Source organism: Nicotiana tabacum, chromosome 7 (assembly GCF_000715075.1).
Source record: "Nicotiana tabacum cultivar K326 chromosome 7, ASM71507v2, whole genome shotgun sequence".
Classification (NCBI taxonomy): domain Eukaryota; kingdom Viridiplantae; phylum Streptophyta; class Magnoliopsida; order Solanales; family Solanaceae; genus Nicotiana; species Nicotiana tabacum.
This window is the reverse complement of record NC_134086.1, coordinates 114658273-114679574: the sequence shown is the minus strand read 5'-3', so window position 1 is coordinate 114679574 and position 21302 is coordinate 114658273. Positions and strand designations below refer to the sequence as shown.

The following is a 21302-nucleotide window of genomic DNA, read 5'->3' as shown; positions in this document are numbered from 1 at the left end:
TGTTAAATTTTGAACTTACCAAGTTGGTGGCCAAAATTACTCTGCCACCGAGCAGCCTTAACTGGTCAAACAGGAAGAAGAGCAAACTTCCACTTCCCTTCAAACAATTTATAATATTCAACTTATATATGTCAAATACTCACATCAGTGTATTTTAACATATTATAATTATGTTTAACAACAATTACTATTTTTTAAGTAAGCTCATAGTGTAAAATATTCTAGGCTGAACTAATTTCGAAATAAGACAACTATGGAAATATCGAAAAGTAAAACAAGAGCAAAGAGCACATCTATAGTCACGTGTCCAAATGGCCCAAGTCCCAACCATTTTGTAGAAAATTCAAGGTTTCGTAGCCTACTAGCCCCAACCGACTATTCCCCTCCCTTCTTTACCCATTTAACTACCCACCCTTTGTTTCCATATTTCTTTTCCATCAATTTTTCTTGTTTCTTGTTTTTCTATACAAGATCCTCATGGATTGCATTGAGTTTAGCTCAGAATCCCCATATGAGCTTTTGCTGAAAGCTGCTTTCTTGATACCTACTTCTCATTATTTCTTGGGCGTCCTGTTTTTACTGTGTGTATTCCTCTATCATTTCGTGGAGATTCACTTCTTTCAAGATTTATTCACTGCGTTTAGGGGACAGCCTGTGTCCTTGACATTTAACCATTCCTCTGAGCTGTATCAAGAGGTTGTTTCCAAATGTAAAATTCTACATGGCAGGTAAAAACTGAATAAAGGGGGTAAATAAAAATATAATCTTGAATGCTTTCTGAATCTTGATCATCATATCTTTTAAATTCTATCTTGCTTATAACAAAAAAGTGTTAATTCTAGACAAAACATGCTTGAATGTATCTTGTAAGTGGTAGGATGGCTATAACCTGGAGTTTTAAACTGAAATTAGTGTGACATGAGTATACTCATTGGTATACTTATTCTATTGGTTATTGCAGGTATTTGTCTACTCCATGGCTTTGCAGTCCTCATATCCAGACTGCCTTTTTACAGTTCTTTGGAAGGGCACCCGTTTGCAACTATAGAAGGTGACGATTAACCGGCTTATTTAGTTTCAACCTTAAGGAAATAAACGGGGTTTAAATGTTCAATCTAGAGTATCATACTATGATAATAGCAGTTTTGGTCTCCGTTGTATGTTTAGGTAAATATTGGCAGACAATTTTAGCTCAGTGCACTTACTGTTTGAACTGTGTAAGTATGGGATTCACGTGTTAAGCATACTCTTCATTTATGACATAAATGAGACTCACTTGTCTGCGAGCAGTTACCCTTGACATTGTGAAAACATCATATTCTCATATGAGGCAGTGAAGAAGTGCTACTTTTTGCTCACTAATGCATTGTTGCCTCCAGACAGATATTTCGTACGTCTGATGGTGGGACAATAGCTTTGGATTGGCTAACGAATGCGGATGGTAAAGTACATTTTAAGCATCATTCTTCATTTCATCACGGACTGTTTCAACTCATAATTGATTGAATGAGCTCGTGTCTTAGAACATAACTAAACTTCAAAACTAGAATAAAGATCTGGAATATGACAATGTACTTTTGATGTAAAAGTCAATTTCTTTACAAGATTGGAGGAATTTATGGAATTCCAATAGTTAAAGTTTTGTCTAGTCATCGAGAACGTTTCCCAACTATGTTGGATAACCAGTTCTAAAGGCTTTACATTCTAGACAACTTAGACCTTTGAAAAAGATGCTCTGGACAACTTGGAAAGTAGTCCCTAGTAGCTCATATCAAAGATGAAGGATTAGTTGAAGTGTTAAATGAGGACTAGCCAACTGAATAAAGTATAAAGGAATTGAGTTAAGGAGGACCGTATAATATAGTTTTTGCTGTTCGAGGAGGAGTTCAGGGGGAGAAAGAAGATGGTATTATATTTAGCTTTGGCCATTAGTTTTGTGTAAGAACAGCCACTGAAAGGTTATAAAATTATTGGAAAGTTGAAATAAAAAGCTATGGAAGAACCTCTTCCAACTCCATCTTTTTCCTTTTAGGAAGTGCGAAGCCCTTTTGAATGTTAGAATGAACCAATAGAAGATCAACTTTCTATTTTTTTTGGGTGTGCTTGATGGAAAAAACTATAAGGATGTAAATTTTACGCCAATTTCTTTTATATCTTACGTACTTAATGGAGTAAATTTACACCAATTTCTGTTTCTTTTTATTTGTCAGTTAAAAAGCCAGCCGTTGAACGTTTTGATGGATTTCACAGTGATGATAAAGGTCCCATAATGGTAGTGATTCCTGGTTTAACAAGTGACTCTGATTCTGCTGTAAGCTTTCTTCCACTCTTTTCCTGTTGTCTTCAAAATTATGAGTTTTTTGCATGTTTATGTCTCTCTTTTGGAGAAACAATTGTGCTGCAAAAATAATTCCTTCCTCCATTGAGTTTTTATTCTCTTCCCTTCTTCTCTGTTTATAAACATATTTCTTTCCTTTTCCTTTCTATAGATATAACCAGGTCCTCTGGCTTTTACAAAATTTTATTTTTTCTAACTTTATACTGGTTGATTGAGCTCTATCATATGATTACTTGAGATTATGTGCTCTTCACTGCAAATATTCGCTTTGCTCTTTCTTAAATCAGCTATAATTTAGCAGTACATAAAGCATCTTGCCTTTAAGATGGCTAAAAGTGGATGGAATGTCGTTGTGAGCAATCATCGGGGTCTCGGCGGAGTGTCAATAACTGTGAGTACTCCATCCTTAAGCAAGAACTTTAATCTTTTCCAGTTTAGTTATTTTTGATAAGAGAGAATATGACCTAGATTTACTTCAGTTGAATTTTTAGTTGAGGAGAGATGCTATGAACTTTCTAATTTTAAGTTGCTCGTGGATCAGCTAGTTTTTACACTGAACTGCCTTATTACTATGGTCCCTGAGGAAATTCAGCAAATTGAAACTTCTTCAATGGTTTATGGTGCCTCCCATTTTCATTATTTTTTGTTGTTCCTCTTAAACTTTTTGCCTGTAAATTTTCTCTTCACGTTATATAAATAAGACTGAAAATAGTGAAAGTTAAAATAATAAATTTAATTCATCTAAGGTGCATAACTTTGCTAGTAATATGTTTATTGTGTTATGAATATATAGTTTGTGGACTATTGGGCAATGAAAGCTCAAGATTCATGATATCTTGATGGCAGTCTGATTGCTTTTATAATGCTGGATGGACGGAGGACGCCCGCAAAGTGATTGACCATCTTCACACCCAATACCCTCAAACTCCTTTATTTGTTGTTGGGACTAGCATTGGTGCTAATGTTCTGGTACGCTGTTACAATTTTGTTATTGAATATTTTGTTAGCTTCCTTTGCTAAAGAATCTTCAGTATGGTTACCTGAAGACAGAAACTAAATTTGAAAGATAAAGGAAGAGAATTACCATAGCTTGTTACAGTAAATATCTTCAGAGAAGTTATTATTGTCAGCAAGGTATATATACATGCACACACAATAGGTACACAGGCAAATGATAACTGTCTTGATGACTTTCATAAAGCTTTAGTTGTCAGTTCTTCATCGTTATATACAAAACCCCTATTGCATATCAACATTATGACCATTAAAAAAATTTCCCACATTAGTGAGGAAGTTACATCTAAACAAGATTATTCTCAGGTTACTAGATTGTCCATCTGCTGAAGTTTGATATGTTACAACCTTAGGCATGAATGGACGTGCTAATGATTCGATTTCAAAGGCTTTTTAAGTAAATGGGCATTTCTCTTCTAAATATTGAGCTTCTAACGAGTTCAGGTATATTCAACGGGGCAGCTGTTGTGGATGAAGCCAAGAACTATTTTATTGACAATATTAATACTTTCCAGGTAAAATATCTTGGTGAGGAAGGAGTTAATACTGCAATTGTTGGGGCAGCTGCTATCTGTTCTCCGTGGGACCTTTTGGTTAGTATCTAGACTAACTAATATGCATGCTCTAACTATCTTTTAAGGTATTGGTGAATTGCTAACTTTTTTGTTTCATTCGTCATCCTTTATCGGGTATATCTTCCCACTAAAATGGATTCTACTATATATTTTTATTTCTCGGGTTAAAGGCTGTTTTGGATGTATGATCTGTTGGATTATCATGATCTTGAAAGAGTTTGTCTGGCCTGAAATAATTCTTGAAGATGCTAGATGAATATAGTGATAGTGGCAACCTTAGTCTAATTAAAGTCAAATTAGTCATTTTTTAAGTTTATTCTTTAACATTAGGACCTATGGTGTTTTGGTCTGAAGGAAATCATTTTTCATGGAAAATGTTTGTGTTGTTTGACTGGTGAGTGAAAAATATATTTTATAAAAAGTGTATGTTAAAAATTAAAAATAATATTAGCAATCGGAGAGTGTTTTGATGAAACTATTGAGTACTAGAGATTAATAATAATGTCTAAGTGTTAGCTAAAACAACTAATATGCAGTTAAAAGTTAAGATAGTTGTAAGGAAAATAACTTCCGTCTATAAGTGGGGAAAGTCATTTTCTTCCTTTTGATGGAAAATGACTTCTGTCATACCATACACTAGAAAATAATTTCTCATGGAAAATATTTTCCTTCCTACCAAACACACCCCTAATCTTGTTATTCCAGGATCCGTCCTTTGCTTGTGTCAGACAAAAATTCATCCGTGCTTTTCTCTATCTATCTAAGTCAAATCCACTTGTTTTTTTTTTCCAGATTGGTGACAGGTTTATTAAACGCAGGCTAGTGCAGAGATTCTATGACAGAGCTCTTTCAATTGGATTAAAAGATTATGCCAAGCTGTACGTCCCTCTAGTCTCTTTAGTCAGTTTGATATTGTGTTTTGTTTAATGGCTTTGCTATTAGCTGTGATGGCATTAATCCTAAGTTAATTTTATGTTCCTTGTAGTTTTATTTCACTTGGTCTTCATTCAGAAGTCCTAATTCCTTTTGTGTGGCAAAATCTGTTTGCAGGCATCAGACTACTTGGTCCCGTTTGGCAGATTGGGAAGGCATTGCTAAGGTCATCTAATTCTTCTGACCTATTATCTGTACCTTATCTTCAATGACTATCACTTAAATCAATCAACTACACCTCAATCCAATACTAGCTGCACTGGTTATATAAATCATCTGTATTCATTCCGCTCTCGGGCCGGTATCGTCATGGAACCCTTGCCCATTTAGCACGAAACCCTGGTGCAGACGTAGCACGTGCCTAAGAGAACACGTTTTAACGAATTCAACGTTTAAAGGATTTTTTATACTATGACTATTTCATGCTAGGACCAGCTAACAAAGACTAACATAGATGGAGTTTCCCCAATTAAAATATATTGAGTTCTAATCACTGACGTTTGAGATTTCTATCAGGCAACCAAACTATAGGTTTTCCTGTAAAGGAGCATAGTGCTGACTTTACATAAATTGTTGGGCATCAGATGGGAAATACAAACATGTGTGAAGACATCTGGAATATTACACTATAGGAAGTCTACATGTCAAAAGAAAGTAAATGTGAAATCTAATATCTGATGGAAAATTTTGTTATGTTAGTGCCAAGGAAGGATGACAAAGATAACATGTAAACCCTGAGTGGCTTAACTTATTCATATGTGAATCCGTCTATCCCTTTTAGTTTAGTTTGGGATGTTCCTCTTGAGATGAGACATCTACAACAGAATAAAGAAAGAAAATATTAGTAGGGGACAAGAAACCTTTGATGTGCTTTGAACTTTTAGCTCCATGGCAGTATCAAGAAGCTAATGAAACACAGGCACCCTCAGTTAGATATAATATTCTAACCCGAGTAACTTCAAGGATGTGGTGAAGTCCTCTTTTTTCACGCGTAATAAGAGCACATTTCTCTGTGTTCCTTGTAAAAGAGTTGATTTAATTGATAATTTATGCAACTAAAAGGTAGATGATCAATCTTTTGTGTATTGCTCCTTCTGATGGCTTATTTTCTTTGTTTCTCTTGCAGTCACGTTCTATCAGAGATTTTGACCACCATGCTACTCGTATTCTTGCTAATCTTGAGGTAACACAACTTTGCCTCCTTTTCCAGTAGTCTGTCCAATGCCTTATTAATCAGCATTTATTTACATCCCCTCCCCCAAGACTGTTGATACATATTACAGAAAAGCAAGCTGTACCAGTTATATAGGGAATGTGATGGTTCCCCTCCTCTGCATTAGTAGCTTGGATGATCCAGTCTGTACAAGAGAAGCAATTCCATGGGATGAATGTAGGTATGTCATCCTTTCTGTTGCAGAATATCCTTTTAGCTTCTTTTCGAATTTTCTAGACCGGATAAAAGGTCAGAGCTAATGTGAAGTAATACAGCTGCAAAATTATACTGTCGTAGGGGGGAAAAATATGGAATTGTGTGGTTGTTAAGTAAGACATGAAAGAGTGATTTAATGTGTTAAGCATTTGGTGGAGTCACCCTTGAACAAAACATAATGGAAACTGAAGGCACTTGTGCAGAAAACCTTACTTCTGTTCCTTCCCTTCTCAAGGGGGTGTAACTATTCCGCAATTTATATGGGGTGTTCAGTAAAGTACTTATAATATGAGAAGACTTAATTACCTAATGGACGTTGAGGCTTGCTTATATTGAAGTCTCACATCATTTGTGTCTGCTCCTGATCATTTTATTCTTTGTACTTTCAATTCATGTCTCTGTGTGTGCGCGCGCGTGTGGTGCACCTCTAAATACAGTATGACAACATGATTCTTGTTCAGGGCAAACAAAAATATCGTACTAGCTACCACGCACCATGGTGGACACTTGGCATATTTTGAAGGGATTACTGCAAAAAGCCTCTGGTAAGTTGCGTTCCTCTCATCTGATATGGTTTTGGCATTGTAATTTAGTTACCTTTATGTTTTTTGTTAAATTTAATTAGCACTTCATCTCCGCCACTATTCATTCATCTCAATTCTTTTAGCATGCAAAAATGCTCCAAAATGGAAGGATAAAGAAAAAACTGAGTTCTTTGAGTATATACTTTGGGATTGTATATAGAATTTGGGGTTTGTAGGGGAGACCTAAATTGGAGAATTCAGTAAATCTGTATTTGATAAGCATTCAGAGGTATTACTTACTCCTCCAAGTGTCGTATTGAAGTGTATGGTGACTATTTAGTAGCATGAGCTATGACATCAATACTTACTGAGAACAAGTTAATCATGTGTTCCTTATGGTGCAGGTGGGTTAGGGCTGTTGAAGAATATTTTCGTGCTTTGAAATCCAGCTCATTGATCCATCGAGAAAACGTATGCAGATTTGTACACTCACCTTGAAACTGCTCATACTTTAAAGCTAAGCTTAAATACCTAGTTAATTGATAGCTCTACTCATAAGTTATTGTGAAGGTCCAGACAAATGATTGTGAATTCTTATACATCAGAATGATAGTTGAAGCTACAGTAATTGGGAGCCTTTATGTCATTATATTTCGCAGATGCAGAATACCACAGTGGATAGTCCCCTGGAATCATCCATTGATCAGGCGCCATATGTGAATGTCAGAGAAGACGGAATGATAACTGCATTTAGCAATGAGCCATCAGGTGATGCAGGAAGTCAGCAGAATGAGCAATTGGCTGAAGATGACAATGCTGGAGATTGTGTTAGAGGTGTCAATGCTACAGTGCAGCAAGAAGAAACAAATGCAACAACTCAGCTTGATCCTGCTCCGAAAGCAGATTTTGATGCAATGATGGTTCCTGTTAAGAGATGTCTTAATCAGCTCTCTCGGCGTAGCAAGATTTCAATGTGGGTACTTGCATATGCTGCAATCATAACCACATTGCCAATTCTCGGTTCAGCTTTACCACTGTTTTTCAAGAAAAAGCTGCGCAATATTTTTTCGCTATCTTCTCCCAAAAGATGATGATGTCATGCATGTGGCAGTGCCTATGCTCTGTTCATTGCTGTTGGAGATACATTTGTCATACAATTGCTGCAGAAGGGCGACAAGCTGAGCTCCAAAGTTGGTTTTGGAAATTTGAATTTCTTATCTGTTGTCAAACTAGATTTGTTGAGGCTGTACTATTTCTTATTACTTAGAAAATAATCTTATATCGTTATATAAGCTAATTATTAGAAAGATATCATTGTTTCTGTTATAAAATAAAGACTATAAAGTAAAGACAAGTATAGAGAGAAACTGATATATTATTCGAATTCAAACTGATGTACATAATGAACTGAAATCTCTTCTATTTATAGAAGAAAGGAAGTTGCTCCGTAAGCTGCTACTACAAGCTGCTGTGTAAGCTGCTACTACAAGCTGCAGTGTAAGCTACTATAAGCTGCTGTGTAAGCTGCTACTACAAGCTGTTGTGTAAGCTGCTACAAGCTGCTGCTATACCAGATATGGATAATCTTCTACTGAGAGCAATATTTATCCATAACGGAGTACTGAATGGATAAGCTTATTATACCCGTATGGATAATCTTTTACCGGGGGTAATGTTTATCCATAACTGGGTACTGAAAAGATAAGCCTATTATACCCGGTATGGATAAACTTATACTGGGGGTAATGTTTATCCATAACCGGGTACCGAAGTGATAAGCTTCTTCAGGAAGCTTATTTCCAATATAGTACTAAATAGATAAACATATTTACGGTGGAGTCCCATATGGATAAGCTTCTTCAGGAAGCTTATTTACAACGGAGTACTAAATGAACATCCATAATATAATATATTTATAATACTCCCCCTTGGATGTTCATTAAAAGATCATGTGTCTCATTAAAACCTCACTAGGAAAAACCACGTGGGAAAAAAATTCTAGTGAAGGAAAAAGAGTACACATATTTAGTAATACGCATTGTTAGGTGCCTCATTAAAAACCTTATAAGGAAAACCCCATGGGAAAAAACCTTAGTAAGGGAAAAAGAGTGCATCGCGTATTTTACTCCCCCTGATGAAAATCTTGTTTCAAATATTTGAGTCTCCGCATTCCAATCTTGTATACCATTTTCTCAAAAGTTGATGTTGGCAAAGATTTAGTGAATAAATCTGCTGGATTATCACTTGAACGGATTTGTTGCACATCAATGTCACCATTTTTCTGAAGATCGTGTGTGTAGAATAATTTTGGTGAAATGTGCTTCGTTCTATCTCCTTTTATAAATCCTCCCTTCAATTGGGCTATGCATGCAGCATTGTCTTCGTATAAAATTGTGGGTCTTTTCTCACATTCCAAACCACATTTTTCTCGAATAAAATGAATTATTGATCTCAACCATACACATTCCCTACTTGCTTCATGAATAGCTATTATCTCAGCGTGATTTGAAGAAGTAGCAACAATAGATTGCTTTGTGGAGCGCCATGATATGATAGTACCTCCATATGTAAATACGTAGCCGGTTTGAGATCGAACTTTATGGGGATCAGATAAATAACCTGCATCTGCATAACCAACAAGGTCTGCACTATCTTTGTTAGCATAAAACAAACCCATATCAAGAGTTCCCTTTAAATATCGCAATATATGCTTAATCCCGTTCCAATGTCTCCGTGTAGGAGAAGAACTATATCTTGCTAGTAAATTAACAGAGAATGCTATGTCAGGCCTTGTAGCATTAGCAAGATACATTAGTGCACCAATTGCACTGAGATAGGGTACTTCGGGACCAAGGAGTTCCTCGTCCTCTTCTGGAGGTCGGAACAAATCCTTATTCACTTCAAGTGATTGAACAACCATTGGTGTACTCAATGGGTGCGCTTTGTCCATGTAAAAGCGTTTTAAGACCCTTTCTGTATAGGCAGATTGATGGATAAAGATCCCATCTGCTAAATGTTCAATTTGCAGACCAAGACAAAGTTTTGTCTTTCCAAGATCTTTCATCTCAAATTCTTTCTTAAGATATTCAATTCCCTTTTGGAGCTCTTCTGGAGTTCCAACAAGATTTATGTCATCAACATAAACAACAAGTATAACAAATTCTGATGCCATTTTCTTTATAAAAATACATGGACAAATAACATCATTTATGTAACCTTCTTTCAGCAAATATTCACTAAGGCGATTATACCACATGCGCCCAGATTGCTTTAAACCGTACAAAGATCTTTGTAATCTGATTGAATACATTTCCTGAGATTTTGCTTCAAGCATTTTAAATCCTTCAGGAATTTTCATATAAATTTCATTATCAAGTGAACCGTACAGATAAGCTGTAACTACATCCATTAGATGTATTTCAAGCTTTTCATGTAGTGCTAAACTGATGAGATATCGAAATGTTATGGCATCCATAACAGGTGAATATGTTTCATCAAAATCGACTCCAGGTCGTTGTGAGAATCCTTGTGCAACAAGGCGAGCTTTGTATCTTTCAACTTCATTTTTATCATTCCTTTTTCGCACAAAAACCCATTTATGACCAACTGGTTTTATACCAGCAGGTGTTTGGACTACTGGTCCAAAGACCTCTCTTTTAGCAAGTGACTTCAATTCCGATTGAATTGCCTCTTGCCATTTTGGCCAATCAGATCTTTGTCGACATTCTTCGACAGATCGAGGTTCAAGATCCTCACTATCTTGCATAATATTAAGTGCAACATTATATGCAATAATCCACCACTATTTCAAATCGATTTAAATTAATCCCATTACCGTTCGAACTTATTAAAAGTTCCTCACTCACATGAGCTTCGGGTTCATTGATTTCTTCAGGAATCTCAGAACTAATCAGATTTTGGGTCTCTTCATGGGATCCCTTCATAGTATCGTTTTGATCATTTGTCGATTTTCTTTTTCGAGGATTTCGATCCTTAGAACCCAAAGGCCTACCACGCTTCAGGCGTGCTTTAGGTTCACTAGCTCTCATGCTAGTAGATGGTCCCATTGGGACATCAATTCGGATAGGCACATTCTCTGCTGGGATATGTGACTTAGTTATCCTTTTCAAATCAGTAAATGCGTCTGGCATTTGATTTGCTATATTCTGTAAATGGATGATCTTCTGGACCTCCTGATTACATATAGGGGTACGGGGATCAAAGTGAGATAATGATGAAACTTTCCACACAATTTCTCTTTTGATTTCCTTTTTCTCTCCCCCTAATTGTGGGAAATTTGTTTCATCAAACCGACAATCTGCAAATCGAGCAGTAAATAAATCTCCTGTCAATGGTTCAAGATAGCGAATAATAGAGGGTGATTCAAACCCAACATATATTCCTATCCTTCTTTGTGGTCCCATCTTACTACGTTGTGGTGGTGCTACTGGCACATATACAGCACATCCGAAAATTCGTAGATGGGCAATATTTGGTTCATGACCAAAAACTAATTGTGACGGAGAATATTTATTATAATGTGTCGGTCTAAGACGGATAAGTGATGCTGCATGCAAGATAGCATGACCCCAAACAGTAGTGGGCAATTTTGTTTTCATAAGTAGTGGTCTTGCTATCAATTGCAAGCGTTTAATAAATGACTCTGCAAGGCCATTTTGAGTATGAACATAAGCTACAGGATGTTCAACTTTTATCCCAACGGATAAACAATAATCATCAAAAGCTTGAGATGAGAATTCTCCAGCATTATCAAGGCGAATAGCCTTTATAGGATAATCTGAGAATTGTGCCCTTAATCGAATTATTTGGGCTAATAGCTTTGCAAACGCCAGGTTGCGAGATGATAGTAGACACACATGAGATCATCTTGAAGATGCATCTATTAGGACCATAAAATATCTAAACAACCCACTTGGTGGATGAATAGGTCCACATATATCCCCATGTATACGCTCTAAAAAGGCAGGGGATTCAATATCAACCTTCATTGGTGATGGTCTAGTGATCATTTTTCCTTGATAACAAGCATCACAAGAAAATTCGTCATTTGTAAGAATCTTCAGGTTCTTTAATGGATGCCCACTCGAATTTTCAGTAATTCGTCTCATCATTATTGATCCGGGATGGCCCAAACGGCCATGCCAAAGCACAAAAGTATTTGAATCCGTAAACTTCTGGTTTACGATAGAGTGTGTTTCAATTGTACTAATTTTTGAATAGTATAAGCCAGAAGATAAAGTTGGTAACTTTTCTACAATGCATTTCTGGCCAGAAATATTCTTTGTAATACAAAGATATTCCCTGTTCATTTCATCTATTGTCTCTACATGATACCCATTTCGGCGGATATCTATAAAACTCAACAAGTTTCTTCGGGACTTGGAGGAGAACAATGCATTGTCTATAATAAGTTTTGTTCCCTTAGACAGAAATATTATGGCTCTTCCGGAGCCTTCAATCAAACTTATATTACCAGAAATTGTTGAAACATTTGCTTTTTCCTTATGCAAATAAGAAAAGTATTTCTGATCGTTGAATATGGTATGTGTTGTTCCACTATCAATAACACACATATCTTCATGATTTGTCTTTGATCCAAACATAATTTGAGGGTTATCCATATTCTTCAAAATAACATAAATAAAATATATTATAGTAAATATCATTATCAAAACATAACTTTTATTTATGTACAATAATTACATAACCATACTATTTATTACAAACAACACAAATTAAAATATTTACATTTCTACAGATTCACTACCGATTACATGACTTATTTCTCCTTCTGGGAGTGCAAAGTAATCAGCTACATCCAAATGTATGAAGTCTAAATTATCTTCAGAAATAAAATTTGCTTCAGCATTTTTCTCTGTCTTCTTCAGGGAGGCTTGATAAAGCTCAACCAGGTGCTTTGGCGTACGACAAGTACGTGACCAGTGCCCTTTTCCTCCACATCTATAGCATGCATTTTCCGCATTTGGCGCTTGCACCGCTTCATGCTTTTGTTCCTTCCTTTTCCACTGCTGGTGGTGAGGAGGCTTCTTTGGTGCATTATTATTACCATGATTGGGGTTTCTTCCCCGACCACGACCATGACCACGACTGGGGCCACGACCTCTTCCACGTTTAGCTTGGTGGAAGTTCATCTCATTCACTTCAGGGAATGGACAAGAACCAATAGGTCGGCTTTCATGATTTTTCATTAATAGCCCATTATGTTGCTCTGCTATAAGAAGATGTGAGATAAGTTCAAAATACTTTTTAAATCCCGTCTCTCGATATTGCTGCTGCAGGAGCATATTCGAGGCATGAAAAGTGGTGAAAGTTTTCTCCAACATATCATGATCAGTAATATTATCACCACATAATTTTAATTGGGAAATAATTCTGAACATAGCAGAATTATACTCACTGATAGATTTAAAATCTTGTAGCCTTAGATGAGTCCAATCATAACGTGCCTGTGGAAGAACGACCATCTTCAGGTGGTCATATCTATCTTTCAAATTATTCCACAGTATGACTGGATCTTTAATAGTGAGATATTCCATTTTCAGGCCCTCATCAAGGTGATGGCGTAGGAATATCATTGCTTTGGCACGGTCTTGGTTTGATGCCTGGTTTTTATCCTTGATGGTGTCTGCCAGACCCATCGCATCAAGATGAATTTCAGCATCAAGTACCCAAGACATGTAGCTTTTGCCCGATATATCCAGGGCTACAAATTCAAGTTTAGAAAGATTTGACATTATTTAGGAAAAGAAAGTTCTTACCTCAGATACTTTCAAAATATTTGCTCGAGATGGTAGAGCTTCGTGCTGATAACGTGTTATAAAATAAAGACTATAAAGTAAAGACAAGTATAGAGAGAAACTGATATATTATTCGAATTCAAACTGATGTACATAATGAACTGAAATCTCTTCTATTTATAGAAGAAAGGAAGCTGCTCCGTAAGCTGCTACTACAAGCTGCTGTGTAAGCTGCTACTACAAGCTGCAGTGTAAGCTACTATAAGCTGCTGTGTAAGCTGCTACTACAAGCTGCTGTGTAAGCTGCTACAAGCTGCTGCTATACCAGATATGGATAATCTTCTACTGAGAGCAATATTTATCCATAACGGAGTACTGAATGGATAAGCTTATTATACCCGTATGGATAATCTTTTACCGGGGGTAATGTTTATCCATAACTGGGTACTGAAAAGATAAGCCTATTATACCCGGTATGGATAAACTTATACTGGGGGTAATGTTTATCCATAACCGGGTACCGAAGTGATAAGCTTCTTCAGGAAGCTTATTTCCAATATAGTACTAAATAGATAAACATATTTACGGTGGAGTCCCATATGGATAAGCTTCTTCAGGAAGCTTATTTACAACGGAGTACTAAATGAACATCCATAATATAATATATTTATAACAGTTTCCTGATTGTTTCATGTCTGCAAGACAACAAAACCAAATCCAGAACAATCTTGGAAGAAAAAAAAATGTAAAAATAGCACGGACTGGCCAGTTTTCGGATTGATCATTCAAAAATAGCCAGCGTTTGCCAAGTCATTGAAAAATAATCACTATTTTGCTGCAACAGAGACCGGTCCAGCATAATATATTGGAGTTCGATGCACCTGTGTATGAACTTCCAGTATATTATACTGGACCGGTATACTTTGCTGGAACTCCAGTCCAGTATATTATGCTGGAGTTCTAGTGTACTTATGCTGGAGTTCCAGTATACTTATTCTGGAACTCCAGTATAATATGCTGGAGTTCAAGTATACTTATGCTAGAACTCCAGCATAATATACTGACTTATTTTTCGGGTTTTGAATAGTGTTTTCGCTCAGATTTATCTTTACATGAAAAATGGCTAAATTTCGATTACTTTTGAAAGCGTGACTATTTTTGAATGACCACTTGTAAATCTAGCTATTTTAGAATTTCTCCTGAAAAAAATTGGCAGTGGTCAACATCAATTATTTGGTAAATAATTTTTTTGTTCTTATTACACCATTTCTCATTTCTTTCTTTCTAAGTTAATGGCTGGAAACAGGAAGGAAAAAGGTGATAACGTACAGAACCAGATAGTAGCTAACCATTTGAGCCTTTCAGACTTATATAAGCGTTCATCACCATTGCTGATACAAGCTCTCAAGAAATTGTCAAATCTTCCGTTGCATTAGAGGTGTCGGTTAAAATTATAATTATAACAACAATAACAAAAACAAAAGTTGTAACAAGTGTGACGTCATCAACTTTGTTGTAGCAGATGCAATCACTCGTTCCAATCACTTAGACCACCAAAATTCAGATTTTAGTTTTTCTACTTAGTGTAAGAAACTGTTCTCAGTTCTAACAAAATATTATTTTAACCGAGTGTACCCATTACTTCACAATAGGCACCAAACTAAGTCAAAATCCACAACCCGTGGCCAAAATAAGTTAAGACCCCTAGACTACTTGACTAAGGTACAGAACCAACAAAGAGACATCCCGTCTACCTAATACAAGAATCAAATTCAGCGACACTGGGACACACAATGACCATTGACGGGATCTAGAGAAGATTGAGATGGCACATAAACTCGAATCTACCCAGCCCGGGTCATTTTCATTTTTGGCATTGCCTTCTTCATCTGCCGTGCACGCTCTTTAGCCTCTTTCTTGCGAAGAGCTTCTGCACTAAGCTTAGCCTCAGCTTCCTCTATCTTCTTTCTCTGCTCAGCCTTCTTTCTCTGCAGCGCTTCTTGCCTGGCATTCTGCAGTTCTTTGTAAATCTCTTGAGCAACCTTCGTTCTTGCTCCATCAGTTTTTGTGCGGGCCTGAACCATAGAAATCAAAGTTCAGAAAATATGAATATGTTCAAATTTTACATACAGTAAAGCGTCATCCATAATTACTCACATGCGAGCTCAATTTGTATCGTCCAACTAAGTCAATGTAATAAGGTACGAGAGCCACAAGCCGGGTCATATCAGCCATGTTTTTGGCATCAGGGAGAGCAAACTTGAACACCAGCATCTTCTTGTGTGAACCCAGATGTTGATCAGAGAAATGCATCGAGATGAAACCTTTGCCAAATTTCTCATATGCTTTGTCACCAAAAACCTGCAGGTATTAACATAAAGCTATATCACATGCTACACCTGATTAAAAAAAGCTATATCATGTACTACTCACTAAGGATGCTCATCTGAGAGCAATAAAAGTTCATCAATAGCTTATTCTGCAGTTTGCTGTTCTGGGAACCAAAGGAGCAAGTGTTCCCACAGAAAAAGAGCAAATGAAAAGAAATGACTTTCACCTATGGGTGAGGTATAGAGGACTAGGACTGACAGTTAATCCTAATAATCGGGTAGATTGCAACCACAGGTGACAAAAAGGAGCGGCTATAGAACTGGATAAATGTGTCCTCGGGTCAGAACAGAGACGTAGAAACACATGAACCAAAATCCTTTTCCACAAAAGAATTCCACCTTCACAACATTTGCACAAGACAAATCCCAATGTTTGTAATAGGTTTACCCTCTTGGCACAACTGATGATAAGAATAATATTCTGACTGATTTTAGCACTTTAAAAACAATAGAGAAATCAATATGGTGCTCAGTTTCCTAGCCACCTCATCTACAACAACAACATCAGCCCAGTATAATCCCACAAGTGGGGTCTGGGGAGGGTAGTATGTACGCAGACCTTACCCCTACCCCGAGGGGCAGAGAGGCTGTTTCCAAGAGACCCTCAGCTCAAGAAAGCACCAAGTGACATATATTAGTACCATAGATAGACTCATAATAAAATAACATAAAATACATAACATAACATAAAGGAGCCTAAAATAGCAAAATAACAGCAATATAAGAGAATATAGTAAATACGAGCGAGATGGAAGGTAAACTAATACCCAACGCATAAAGCCCTGCATCAGTAGCTGACCAGTAGCATCCTAAGCCTAACTCCTAACTGGCTAGGCTCACTCTAGTACGCTGTAGAAATATTCACAACTTCCCCCTAACCTTCAACCTTAATGTTCGACCTCCACAATTCCCTGTCTAGGGCCATGTCCTCAGTAATCCTAAGTCGCGTCATGTCCCGCTTGATCACCTCTCCTCAATACTTCTTAAGTCTCCCTCTACCTCTTCTCGTACTCACCACCGCCAATCGCTCACACCTCCTCACAGGTGCATCAGTGCTCCTCCTCTGAATGTGCCCGAACCATCTAAGTCGTGCTTCCCGCATCTTGTCCTCTATGGGGGCCACGTCCACCCTCTCTCGAATATCTTCATTCCTAATCTTATCCATCCTTGTATGCCCACACATCCACCTCAACATCCTCATCTCTGCTACTTGCATCTTCTGGATGTGTAATTTCTTAACCGGCCAACACTCGGTACCGTACAACATGGCAGGTCTAACTACTGCTCTATAAAACTCACCTTTTAGTAACGGTGGCACTTTCTTGTAACACAGAACTCCCGTCGCTAACTTCCACTTCATCCACCCCACCCCTATACAATGTGTGACATCCTCGTCGATCTCCCCGATCCCCTGAATAACTGACCCAAGGTACTTGAAACTACCCCTCTTAGGTATGACTTGAGAGTCAAGCCTCACTTCTACTCCCGCATCCGTCGGCTCGTCCCCAAATTTGCACACGAGGTATTCCGTCTTCGTCCTGCTCAACCTGAAACCTTTAGACTCAAGGACCTGTCTCCAAACCTCTAGCCTCTCATTGACGTTGCGTCGTGTCTCGTCAATTAGGACTATGTCATCAGCAAATAGCATGCACCATGGCACCTCCCCTTGAATATTATGCGTTATGGCATCCATCACCAGGGCAAATAGGAAAGGGCTGAACACCGACCCTTGGTGCAACCCCGTAACAACCGGAAAATGCTCGGAGTCGCCTCCTACTGTCCTAACCCGAGTCTTAGCTCCATCATACATGTCTTTAATCACCCTAATGTATGCAACCGGGACCCCTTTAGCCTCTAAGCAGCTCCATAAGACCTTCCTAGGTACCTTGTCGTACGCTTTCTCTAGATCGATAAACACCGTGTGGAGATCCTTCTTCTTATCCCTGTATTGTTCCACCATCCTCCTAATAAGGTGGATAGCTTCTGTGGTAGATCGCCCCGGCATGAACCCGAACTGGTTGTCTGAAATAGACACCGTCCTAGCCACCTCATCTAAAGTTCGATAATTCCGCAGTATCGATAAAGAGATGTGGGAAAGAATTAAACTTTAAAACCTAATCCAGGGACTAAATTTACATTTAAGAAAGATTTTCTCTTCAATAATTATGAATTTCATTTACCCAATCAATCCCAAGTTCAGTAATTATAATTGTCATTAATCCCATCAATCCTAAAAAAAAGTGTCCACCTCCTTTTCTTTTGTATCCCTTTCAAAAAGAATTTTTTACCAAATACTTCATCACCCCCATTTTGCCTGACCAACTTTCTACTTTAGCATGCTCCAAAGAGAACATTCTATTCCTCAAATGGAAAATAAATCGACATCTCAGAAAGCCAAGTTATTTGATAATGACACTACTTTACGTTGTTTGCTTGGATAAATAGCGGAGACACTGAAGGAGTAGAAGTAAAAGTGGAGCCTAAGGAGTCATCTCAATGTACAAGATGAGTGGACCAGAAGTGAATGAGTTGGTTACCCCTCACCATTAACTTTTATACTCCATCAAAAATTGGACAAAAGAGAAGAATGTATCATGCCCCTTTTTGGTGGAACTTCTCTTCCCGTTATCAGGACAGTAAATCATCAATACTTCAAACAGAAAGCCTAAACCAGTTAGTCTCCCCCCCTTCCCACAGGACCACAAATAGTGTCATCATTATGAATTAAAGGTGAGATTGTCATACTCTTCCCACATCTTCTAACAATCTTAACGTCTCTAATAAAGCTAATACAATTATTCACATACTTTTTTCCTAGTCTCCATAAACATCAAACAAAGTCAATCTCTTTGGGCGAAGATAGTATAATTTACCACCAAAAAATACATTGACCTACTTTTTAAACTAGATAACTGAGCAGGCAGGGTCAAAATATCGTTCCTTTTTTGGATCAAGTAGGGTCAGATAATTTCACTCTGTCTGCTTTAAAAATCCTTGAGGTTAAGGTTCCTGTCCCTTTCAGTTTCTACCCACAAAATATACAAGTAGTTAGGTACTTAAAGGTGCAAATCTTTAAGCTTCTTCTAGCAAGTGAAGCTCTGTCACAGTTCACATGCAAACTGAACTACTCAACAATCCTTTCCAATCATGTACTACCCTTCAATTGTCACTAAGCAACTCTACCAAACATTGCCCACTCTTATTCCGATTCAGTAGATCACCAACTTCCACAAGGCATAATTACTTCAACTTCATCATAACACTTATAACTAATAGCTTACTAGTAAAAAATCCTAGAAACCATAATTCTCCAAAACCTGAAAGTTAGTACTAACATTTAAGCACAGGAGATTTCCACGCTCCAATATCTATATTAGAAGCCTTCATGGCTTCGCGATAAGTGCTAGAATATAGGAAAAATATAAATGGAATCAAAGTCACTGCAAATATATAACAGTCCAGAATGATAGTTGAGCTTAGATTGGATACTCCAACTCAACGTTTGCAAAAGAACACGAAATTTCAATCAAGCACAACTCACTAACATTCATATTATTTTTCTACCAACAAAATATCCAAGCTAGACAAAAGGCATTCAGACACAAACCTGATCGAGCACGGTTTCATTGATCATATCCCCAGCCACCTCCTTCGACTCGGAGACAACAGCCAACTCTTCAGCAACCCATTTCCTCCCAGTGGGCGGGCTCACCAACGATGTGAACCTCTGCAGATCCGTAATCTCCTTTTGCATAGTCTTGGCCAATTTCTTCCTAGCCACAGCAAGAACCACGTGGTCCATTGCATCATCATTCATGTACACCTCAAACGTTATCTCATCTTTGCAAGGCACCACCATATTATACAACCTCGAAATCAAATCATGCCTGCTTTTAAGCTCCATCGTAGCCAACAAACCCTGGCAAAATCTCCTCCCACTAGCATAAAATTTGAACACATTTTGTCCTTCTTTCAACAACAATGGTGAATCATCGGTCTCCCCAACACCCAATAAGCTAAAATTCTTCTCAAAGATAGAGTCTTTTGTTGCAAATTTACTAGCCCAAGCTAATGCTAAGTTCTCATTCTCTTTTTTTCCAGTAAAATAGTTTATTACAAACATAATCAAGAAAGAAACACAAACAATCTCAACAGTAAAGGAAGATATGGATTTCGGGCTTTCAGGCTCGGGCTCTGGTTCAGATTTCAAATTAGGATCCGAATCGGAAGAAGTGGGACTGGCAGTGGCAGATTCAGTAATTAAAGGTGAATCAGAGGGTAAAGATTGAGGAATACCTTCGAATTCATCCTCATCCCAGTAGTCAAAGGATGTTGAAGCTGGTTTCGGATCGGACGGCTGAGATGTAACTGGAGGGGCTGGATCAGGAGGGCCGTGGTGGGATTCAATAGGGTCGGAGACGGAGAGAGTGGTAGTAAGGGGAGGTGGTGGACTGGATGAGATGATTGGGTCGACGGGGTCGGCGAAGTCATCGACTTCATCGGCATCGAAACCCTCGAAGTGGCGGTTCTCGGCGGCGGAGACGGGGGAGAGGTGGTGGAGGAGGAGGGAGAGGATGGAAAAAAGGGCAATAAGGTAAAAGAGAGTGTCGCCTCTAGGGAGGAAGAAGGAAGAGAAAGGAGAAAGGGAGAAGGACCGCTTCGCCATGAGAGAGTGTGTGATGGATTTGATCTCTCTCTCTGCTTGAGATGATGTATATATATATGTGTGTGTATAAATGCAATGCAGAATTTAGAGAGAAAATATAAGCAGATACTTTCAAAGTGCAGTTGCGCAGTTAGCCAAGGCTCCAAATCTTACGGTTAATCTTAATCATGTCTTAGCCTAGTATTAGTTGTAAGCATGTGCTATGCACTATTGACAATATTTAGTGATCATTTTCTTTTTTTCACAAGTGAATTTTGTGTGAAGTATAATTATAAAACAAGAATACATATATTAATAATACAACATTTAAATAAGAATTCTTCATAATCTCTTTTAATCGTAGTTTCTATACTAAATAATTTATACATCATGCCAATTAATAGAAATTGGTTATTGACTTTGTTATTGCAATCACTGGCCTACAGTCCACAGAACACACCAAGATTTCGCATGCCAAATAAGGTCAAACATCCAAGGGGTCGTTTGGTAGGGTTATAAGAATAGTGTGGAATAAGGTTTATTAGTAATGTAAGTGTTAGTAATACACGCATTAGTTATACAGATATTACTTCTTAATTATTGTTGGTATAGTGTATTAAAATTATAATGTATTACGTAATTTTTAAGAAAAATAGTTGTTTACGAAAATGCCCT

The 21302-nt window shown here is 37.6% G+C and overlaps 2 protein-coding genes across 3 annotated transcripts; one reads left to right on the top strand and one right to left on the bottom strand.

The window, feature by feature from the left end:
* The first annotated feature begins 304 nt into the window (after positions 1-304).
* Positions 305-8120, top strand: LOC107781688 (embryogenesis-associated protein EMB8-like). Of its 2 annotated transcripts, none has more exons than XM_016602424.2 (14): positions 305-728; positions 962-1051; positions 1380-1441; positions 2211-2311; positions 2640-2729; positions 3185-3307; positions 3868-3945; positions 4720-4805; positions 4978-5026; positions 5987-6043; positions 6124-6254; positions 6751-6834; positions 7218-7284; positions 7479-8120. In XM_016602424.2, exons 1-14 carry the CDS (start codon positions 478-480, stop codon positions 7902-7904), a joined length of 1695 nt encoding a protein of 564 aa, XP_016457910.1. In that variant the 5' UTR covers positions 305-477; the 3' UTR covers positions 7905-8120. The 2 variants fall into 2 exon arrangements, with proteins under 2 accessions (XP_016457910.1, XP_016457909.1); XM_016602423.2 differs by having other exon boundaries at positions 7473-8120.
* Positions 8121-15076: 6956 nt separating this feature from the next.
* Positions 15077-20770, bottom strand: LOC107783061 (uncharacterized protein At5g49945). Its single transcript, XM_075217513.1, has 3 exons — positions 19590-20770; positions 15750-15953; positions 15077-15667 (listed from the first exon to the last, which is right to left on the bottom strand). Exons 1-3 carry the CDS (start codon positions 20646-20648, stop codon positions 15437-15439), a joined length of 1494 nt encoding a protein of 497 aa, XP_075073614.1. The 5' UTR covers positions 20649-20770; the 3' UTR covers positions 15077-15436.
* Positions 20771-21302: the final 532 nt, after the last annotated feature.

Coding starts and splice junctions, on each gene's coding strand:
- LOC107783061 (XM_075217513.1), bottom strand. CDS start 20,648: ATGGCGAAGCGGTCCTTCTCCCTTTCTCCTTTCTCTTCCTTCTTCCTC. Junction 15,954..19,589: donor ATGAAACCGTGCTCGATCAG/GTTTGTGTCTGA, acceptor TAATACCTGCAG/GTTTTTGGTGACAAAGCATA. Junction 15,668..15,749: donor GATACAAATTGAGCTCGCAT/GTGAGTAATTAT, acceptor TCTATGGTTCAG/GCCCGCACAAAAACTGATGG.
- LOC107781688 (XM_016602423.2), top strand. CDS start 478: ATGGATTGCATTGAGTTTAGCTCAGAATCCCCATATGAGCTTTTGCTG. Junction 2,312..2,639: donor CAAGTGACTCTGATTCTGCT/GTAAGCTTTCTT, acceptor ATAATTTAGCAG/TACATAAAGCATCTTGCCTT. Junction 5,027..5,986: donor ATTGGGAAGGCATTGCTAAG/GTCATCTAATTC, acceptor TTTCTCTTGCAG/TCACGTTCTATCAGAGATTT.